This window comes from Octopus bimaculoides, chromosome 17, assembly GCF_001194135.2.
Source record: "Octopus bimaculoides isolate UCB-OBI-ISO-001 chromosome 17, ASM119413v2, whole genome shotgun sequence".
Classification (NCBI taxonomy): Eukaryota; Metazoa; Mollusca; class Cephalopoda; order Octopoda; family Octopodidae; genus Octopus; species Octopus bimaculoides.
Genome location: NC_068997.1, coordinates 31,180,610 through 31,189,918, shown reverse-complemented (window position 1 = coordinate 31,189,918; position 9,309 = coordinate 31,180,610). Strand labels below are relative to the sequence as shown.

The 9,309-nt window shown below is 39.5% G+C and overlaps 1 protein-coding gene across 2 annotated transcripts in view; it reads left to right on the top strand.

Moving 5' to 3' along the window:
- Positions 1 to 9,309, top strand: part of LOC106871768 (uncharacterized) — a 629,775-nt gene that overhangs the window by 238,289 nt on the left and 382,177 nt on the right. For both annotated transcript variants that reach the window (XM_052974057.1, XM_052974056.1), the window contains exon 18: positions 652 to 749. In XM_052974057.1, the coding sequence (XP_052830017.1) occupies positions 652 to 749 (98 nt within the window). The remainder of the gene's footprint in view (positions 1 to 651; positions 750 to 9,309) is intronic.

Here is a 9,309-nt window from a genome sequence, read left to right as displayed (position 1 = left end):
TCTGTTTAATATGTACATAGATTATGTCTCCAAACAAGACAGCTTGCTGAGGAAAGAAAGCAACCGGTTTAAAAAGACAGCAGCAATTCACCACATTCCAGAAGTTACTTTGAACATAATGCAAAACGGTGCATCATCATCTACTGCCCAATCTGATAGAATTCTGGCAGAACTGTGTAGCAACAGATCGCCAGCAATTGCTTCATCACAAATTGCCGTCCTAGCTCCTGCGAAAAGGAAGTACCCTGCTATGTATAATCAAGGCAGCGTAAAAAGTTGTTTTGCACAAGCATTTGTATAGCCAATTAGACGGATGAAATTTACGTACGCTTAATAATGTTACGCAAAACAGCCTTCAGACTTTCCCTATTTACTTCGTCTTTTGAATTATGAACATATTTACATCATAAGGGTTTTTTCATAGTAAGGCTTTCTTTTTTAGTTGATTTTCACCTAGCAAGACTTATCGTAGATGGCGTAATAAGTCACACCCAGACAACGTCGGGTTATACTGCTAGTGAACAATAAAACAAAATGATGTGTAGGAATATAAGATATCATATTAGTGACGTTGATAATATTAAATATTTGGATTTAGTAAAAGAACATTTAAATATCGACTGACTGTTTGTTCTAAAATCTATATTACAGCGCAGAACAACAAATTAGAGAATATGAGGCTTTCATTTGTGTGGGACAGAAGTTTTATCGTAAAAAGTCTCATATTTGAAGAAGAGATTCAGCGGAAAGTAAGATAATATTTTTTTATCACTTCATCTAAATCAACTTTTACTTCTGCTAAAGAGGAAGAAAACTATTTCAAATATATTCCTAACATTAATTAGGAATATATTTTAAAAATTGCTTATAGTAAATTTTAATAAACTGAATGCTTACAAAATATTTATTGTTTATTTGTCTAATGTTATCACCATTCTGTCCCAACTCATTCTCTCTCCATACGTATATAAATATATATATATGCACCTGCACATAATTATAAATGCTGCAAATATTACGAAGAATATAAAACAAAAGGAACGTAAAACATATACACTGAGTTGGTATAAGTTTGATGGTAAAAAAGAAAAAGAAAGTATCTATATTTCCAGTATTCGTTCTTCTTTATGATAGGATAGACATGAAAAGAACAGAACGAAGCAGGGAAATTTGTAGCACAACTAAAATGCAAGCTACATGTATTTCCTAGCTAGCTGATCCTCTGATGTGATAATTACTCAACAAGGAGTACTTAACGTAGCTAATCACCAGACTGAGAATACCTTAATCACCTTTCTCGCCTGGAAATTCCAAGTCACCTCACCACAGACCGTTAACTCACATTTGTAGCGTGTTAACCTTCCCAAGCGGCAATGTGACCTTCATATAATTAATGTATTCTTAGTTTGATGAACAGCTTAGATGAGTACCCCTTTGAGTAATTATTACATCAGAGGTTATGTAGACTGGATTTTAGCATTTCCACTCTCTTAATTTTGATTTTTATACGCATTCATTGCAACTCTATTTGCTAACCGTGAGCTGTACAGAACGTTTCAGCTTATCGAATTTCCTCGTAACTTTAATATGGGAAAAGTGTGTAACATTCAACGCCAATAAATTGGTATTATTTTTGATCATACACTGTCCACTTTTTGCATTCTGTACCTGCTATAGACCGTTTGATGGTTAAAGATTTCAGAGACTTTGATTCCTGGATCTTACCCTTATATAACTGTATATATACACATAGGTACTCAAATCAATATTAACTGTAGATTCAACCAATTGATGTCAAAGTGTAGTGATGTCAAACATGAAAAGAAGCGTGATTCAAAATTCAAAACGACTGTTTCAGTAGCATTTCATTTACACATTCTTAAACTATATCAGTGCAAAACCCCGTCAACTTCAGGTAGATTTCAATCATACATACAGGAAAGCAGAAAGATCATGTATAGTCATACAAAATAAAAGACACCTCCTTCTATGGCCCTCTGCCCTCCAACCCCACACCTAGCTACCAACAGATGGTGTCCTCCACTATCCATGACCTCATCTCCAACTGCCGTCTCCCCACGCCTCTAACTTCATTGTTCGCACCCCAAGCACCCCCACAATTTACTTCCTTCCTAAAATCCACAAACTCCGCCTGTAACTACCCCACGGAACTCATCTCAAATATCTTGACCGTGTCCTTGCCCCCCAAGTGGCTTCCCTCCCCTCTCACATCCATGACACTAATCAATTCTTTCTCCTTCCCTCCTGGTCCTGCTAAACTTCGCTTGACATCAAGAGCCTATATACGGTGATCCCACACCACAAGAGGCTTCTTGCCCTCAAAAACTACCTAGACATTCGATCTAACTCCCAACCTCACACATCCACACTTCTTCGCCTGGCCGAACTTGTTCTCTCTCTTAACTGCTTCTCGTTCGCGGGTGATTTTTACGAACAGTTCTCGGGAATGGCCATGTGATCGACAATTGGCGCCAACTATGCGAACCTGTTCGTTGGCTACGTTGAGGCCTTAATATTTTCAAGATTCAATGGTCCCACTCTCGAACAATACTGTCGTACTACCTCGCTCTCCCGCGAACAACTAGACTTCTTCCTCTCTTTTCTCCAATCTTTCCATCCTGCGCTATTTCCAACACTTCCATCGCCATTCTCGACATTTCGGTTAGCATTCATCACTCCACTGTCACGACCTCCATCCACTACAAACACACCGACTCACATTCATACCTCAGTTTCTCCTCCTCCCACCCTAAACACACCAAACTCTCCATCCCCTATTCCCAATTCCTCTGTCTGCGCAGGCTCTGCAGTGATAACCATTGCTTTGAGACTCAGTCTCAACTCATGGCTCGCCACTTCATGCTGCATGGATATCCCCTCACCACTATCCACACTGCCCTTGCCAGAGCACGTTCTGTGGGTTGGGCATCTGCTCTCTCTCCTCACAACAACCCCGCCATTACCTGTCTCCCGTTTCCCCTCACCTACCACCCCTCCACCCTGCCTCTCCAACGCATCATTTAACGCACCTTCCGGCGACTCTAGTCCGACCCTCCACTTCTCACATCTTCCTTAACCTACCCTTCTTCCCTAACCCCATCACCCAACCATGCTCGTTCCCCTGCTCCTGCCCACGCTGCCGCACTTGTCCCTACCTCTCTAGCATCGCCATCCTCACAGGCACCCATCATCGTCCCTATCATATCACTGACTCCTTCACCTGCACTTCTAGCAACGTCATTTACTGCATCTCCTGCTCTCCCTGTCCTTCTCTGTACATCGGTCAAACAAGACGCCACTTGGCTGACCGGATTGAAGAACACCTCCAAGACATCAGGCTCGGTAACGACAACCGGTAGAGCGCCATTTCCGCTCTACCGGTCATTATTTACAACACCTGTCTGTGTTCGGATTGTCCTTGCACAGGAGCCATCGGGATTCCCGTGTTCGCCGTGAACAGGAATTAATCTTCTCTCTTCGCTCCTTTGCTCCATTTGGGCTAAATTCCCGTCCACATTTAATCTAACTCCTCTCCTCTCCCCTCTCTTCATCTCACACTTAACTGCTCTCTTCACTCCCTCCCACTTTCTCCCTTCCACCCTCTCCTTTCATTGTTACCCCTCCATCCACACCTCACCCCTACACATCCCAACCCCACATCCACATAACCCACACCCCAACAACAGCACACCACATACTACCACACCACACATCACTACACCACAACACCCTCATCCACACGTAAAGATCACCAGTCGCAATTCACACGCTCTCACATGTTACGCACGCGCACCTTCATTTTGGGATCACCACTACTTTATTATCTCCCCTTCTTCCTATCTCTCCTGTCTGACCACTTCTCTCCGGCCATCGCCATAATCGACCACTAACCACTAACGTTTGTTTTATTCTCTCTGTTTATTTTCTTGTATTCCTTTTCGTTGAAGAGCGTAGGCTCGAAGTGTAAAAGACTTTCTCACCTTCCCGACCGTCAAACTAATACACCTGTTTGTTGTTTACTCACTTGTCGTAGTCTTTTGTTTGTTTAGTAAATTCCATGCATATACATATGATATATATATTAATTTGCTTTGCGGAAACGACGGTTTAAACGAAGTCGCGGCTTGTCTCAACGTTCGAAACGCGGAGTAGAGATAAAACAGGGGACAACTGATGAAGGGATTGTTCTTTATGTTGCTTGTCTCGTTTCTCTATTTGTTTCTTTCGTCGTTCGAAAAAAAGTTCGTTTTCCATGTGTTTGTTCCCTCCGCCAAGGAAGCAGGTTATGTTTCGATCGGCGTTGGTTTGTCTATCTGTCCGTCTGTGTGCAAAATAACTCAAAACATTGTGAACAGTATTTGATGAAACTGCTAGGAAAAGTTGGTAGGGACACAAGGAACAGATGATGAAAATTTAGTAGTGATCCGAAATTTTTTATGGATTCTTCAAGGATTTTTCATTTGTTATACCTACTTTACATGAAGTATTACAATGTTACGTTCTTTGATTATCTTCCTTGGAAACTCGTTCATCGTTTTCACGTAACCTATGGTAGCGTTGCTGTTTCCAAAGTTAATTTTGTTTCTCTTTTACTAATTTTACTTGCGTATCTATTTTAAAATGAGCTGCTTGTCGGAGGTCTGCGCTCTCCGAGTGCTTTCTAGTTTTTTATGTTCTCGTTTTCATTTTCCACAGTATTTTTACGTCATGTACCTATATATGTATTTATACATATATATGTAGGTATGCACATTTTACTCGACAGTACAAGCATAGTCAAGACATATAAAAATAAGCAGAAATTGATTTTTGTTTATCTTTATATGTCTTGACTATGCTTGCACTGACGAGTAAAATTTGCGTTTTGTGCACTAATTACGAAATCATATGATATGCAACTGAGCCTGATTTTAAGAGGCTCGTTTCGAGAGTTGCATTCCCTCGCGTTCGGTACAATGTGTTTATTATGGTAGTTTTGACTTTAGGAGTCCCTCCTAGCGTGAGACATTTATGTATAATTATGCCCTTAATTTAAATTATATATATATATATATTCATAAGTCATGTTATATTCCGTTACGAACGTAGTAGAGTGCAGTGTAAAGCTCGTCCACCTTCAAATTTCATCCTGTGCTCTCCATTTGTAGTATTTTACGGAGTGGGAGCGCTAAGCTGTGATAAGTGGGATTATAATGTTGTTACCAGTTCGAATATGCTTCATGCGTGTTCGAACTGAGGAACAAGCTACTCACAGCGTTTTGTCACGGAGAACATATCTTGCTTGTTGACAAATGGTAGTATACTACTAGATCGGTTCGCAGCGTCACCGACCTAGATTGTGGGATGTTAACGTTTTGGAGTAGATGTCACCTCATCGAAGGAGACAACTACTCCGATATGTTAATATCTTTCAATCTAGGTAGATGGCGCTGCGAGCTGATCTAGGGTTTATACACCGTTTGTATACAAGCAAGATATATTCTCCGTAACAAAACGCATTGATTAGCACGCTTCCCAGTTCGAAGGTGCATCGAGCATTTTCGGACTGATAACAACATTGCAAGTAGTAGTATGATACTTACGTACATATTTTCGTGTGAGCTTCTGTAGTGTGAAAAAAAGATGAATAAGCTCGAGGCAACAAGAAGGAGTACGGTTGGACATTTATTTGCTCTCGCGACAATTGTTTCTACGCAACGCACTTCTCCAGGCTTGCAGGTATTTGGTTATGTAACCGTCTCCCTGCCTTATGAGATCTGCTTGTGTTTCTTCTGGCGCTATATGAATATTGTTTCCGTAAATTCAAATTCTCAGCTTCAAACGCATACTATATGTCTGTCGGTGCCTGGAGTTACTAGTAGCCACTCAGTGTATCAAGAGATTTGTTTATTTGTCGCCTATGATATGGTGGATATGGTGGGATCGGAAACTCAAAGAGAAATTAGCAGAGAACTCCATAGTCCTAACAATGTGCTCTTGTTATGTGGATGATATCAACATAATAGCTAAAGCACCCCTACAAGACAATGTCGAGCAAATAGCTAACTCCATCCACCAGAGTGTTAAATTAACAATAAAACTACCCTAACAATCATCCAAGGTATAGACTATCGGTTTTAGACATGGAACTCTGGTTGGAAACCAAGAACAGTAAGGCGAGCTGGCAGAATCGTTAACACGCTTGGCGAAATGTTTAGCGGTATTTCGTCTGCTGTCACGTTCTGAGTTCAAATTCCGCCGAGGTCGACTTTGCCTTTCCTCCTTTCAGGGTCGATAAATTAAGTACCAGTTACACACTGGGTCGATGTAATCGACTTAATCCGTTTGTCTGTCCTTGTTTGTCCCCTCTGTGTGTAGCCCCTTGTGGGCAGTAAAGAAATAAACCAAGAACAGTAAGGTCCACATCTTTCAGTCCCATTATTCTAAACCCATGACATCCAAATACCTAGTCCACAAGAACACAGCTATTGCGGTCAACGCGAAGTTCAATATTCTTATAGGAGACTTGGTGAGAATGATGAGGGATGTGTCCTGCATGTGCGACCCTACAGAATTGGAAAGACACATACAACAATTCATCTATTGCATGCAGTTATCTGGCTACAACTGAAAGGACAGGACTAGAATGTACATAGGATCCAGGGCTATGTAAAACGCCATCATAGAGAGTGATGCAAAAGGGATCTGCCCACTATACAGGAGTAAATCCTGAATAACACAGAAAGGACCAGAAAAAGTATAGATAAGACCAAGTCATGGTATAACAACAAAAAATATCTGTTCATGCTCGTTGACGCTACTTCTGGCGGCGAACTAACATACCATTTTAGAAAGGCATTAGATAAGGCTAATCTACGGATTAAAGTAGTAGAAAGTCCTGGAGCCCCCATAACATCCATGATCTGTAGAACTCATCTCTTCGACAGGTCGCCATATGCAAAGAACAATTGTATAGCATGTAAGATGAACTGTAAGGTTAGGAATATAGAGTATAGGTTACGATGTAGCGCAGAAACAAGACAACTACTTATATTGCAGAGACAGTATGCAGCATAGGGGAGTGGATAGACGGTCACTGGCTCGTCAGTGCTCTACCAACACGCTCAAGCAGAACATAGAGGTTCAGTTATTAACATAGAGTTTAAGGTATTATCAACGCATAGAGCTGACACGACACTTGACAAATCGCAGCAATAGACAAGCCGGGCCTCAACAGAAAACACGAATGGAACAATAACACTCACCACCACTACCTCACCACGCAACATAACGACTAAAATGAGAAGAGATAAAAATACATATACAACCAATGTAATACTCACACAGTACACAAATATGCACAGACCTATAATAAATTTTTATTATAATGAAGAAAGCTGCTTATTAATTAGGCATGTGACAGTTACTAAAAGAAGGCAATTATTAAGGGGTTTGACCGTCTGGAAATTTTTTTTAGAAATTCATATTCTAAGAAATTTCCTGTAATTTCGATTTCTGAAGTTTATTGTCTACTTGAACAAAGTTTTTCTCAAATTTAAATATTCGTTGATTTCACTGCGGAGTAGATTTAATAAAGAATATTAATTCGTTGCAAGCGAAGTTTTCTGTTTTCATTTGTAACAGTCTCACGCTCTCTCTCAAAACTTTCTAGGAATATGAATTTATTAAAAAATTTCCAGACGGTGAAACCTTTAATAATTGTTTTCTTTTAATAAGTGTTACATACCTAATTAATGAGCAGCTTTCTCCATCATGATAAGGATATATGTAATGTAAAAACACTATTTATTGAATGCTATTAGACAAAATAGCTGTATAACTTTCAGGCTTATTTTTGATGAAATAAAAAGTTTTTGATATACCGGTATAATTTAGAAAATAAATTATAAAGTAATTTTGTTGATATGGTTGTTTGGAACACTGTAAGCCTTACAATAATAACTATGTGATCGCCGCTATTTCTAGTAAGCTAAACCTTGAAGGTTATTGAAATAGGAGTAACTTTAGCATTTTATTTTCATATATAGCATAAAAACATGTACATCTTTTAGAACATTGTCATTTTATTATATTTTTCTGGCAAATTTTAAAATTAACATAAATATTTATGTACATGAAAGAAAATTACCGGAGACTTTCATCTAATTATTATCACAGCAACTGGTCCTACATTACAAGGTCTAACGGAACCTAGTGAAGCAAGCCAGAACACTCGCAGCCTTTCCACGGGCGATACCGTGTCTAAGGCGTTGGGAAAGCCAACTGTCCACACGGGCATTACCTGACACCTCAATGAGGCGAGCTGCCAACATTGACAAGAACTTCGCGGTTAATGGTCCAGTCACTCTGAACGTCTCAAACGCCACAGCTTGAAAGAGATAGTTCATTGTCAGGTCCCGATACTTCAGGGTTTTCTTCCGTTCGGCTATAGAAGTGACATCCCACCGCACCCCATTAAATGCAGCATCCACGATGTGAGAGGGAGTTAAGGAATCGCACACTGCGGCGTCCCAAATGAGGCACCTACCTCTAATAAGGTAAGACCATCTGGTCTCTTTCCATCACTAGGTTTAGTTCAGAGTTAGGCATATATTACAACTACGATAAATTACCGAAAGAAATATTTACTAAGCATGTGAGATTATTTATAAGTAAGTTTTCAGGAAAATTTACTTTCTGAACTTCGTTTTTTTATTGAATATTTCAAGTTCACATATTTAAAAATTCGGTAAAAGATAGTTTCTAACGAGCTTTGATTTATACGATGTTTTCAGTTCATGCTTATTTTATTCATTATTTGCAATGTCTTCTTGCTCCACCTCTCTCTCTCTCACACACACACACACATACACTGCCTGTAGTATAGACATACATCAAGTTTAACTAGAAGAAAACCACTCACGGAGTGGTCTTTCTGGTAGTATAACAAATAGAGATAAATAGGTAAACAAAAAGATGTATGCAGGGCACAGAAACAAATAACATAGTAAGCGAACCCATATACACACACAAACACATGCACATGTACACAGACACAGACACACACACACACACAACCACACTCACACACAAATACACACACACACACATATATATATATATGAGAACACACGTCACATAAAGAACAATGGAATAAGTGGATCAAGAGCAAACACGAGGACGGAAAGTCTGACCGAAGAGGTCACAGATGTATGACAAAAGATTTCTGGACAATGAGTATGTATATATACATACATATATATATATTTATATATATATATATATATACATATATATATATATATATGT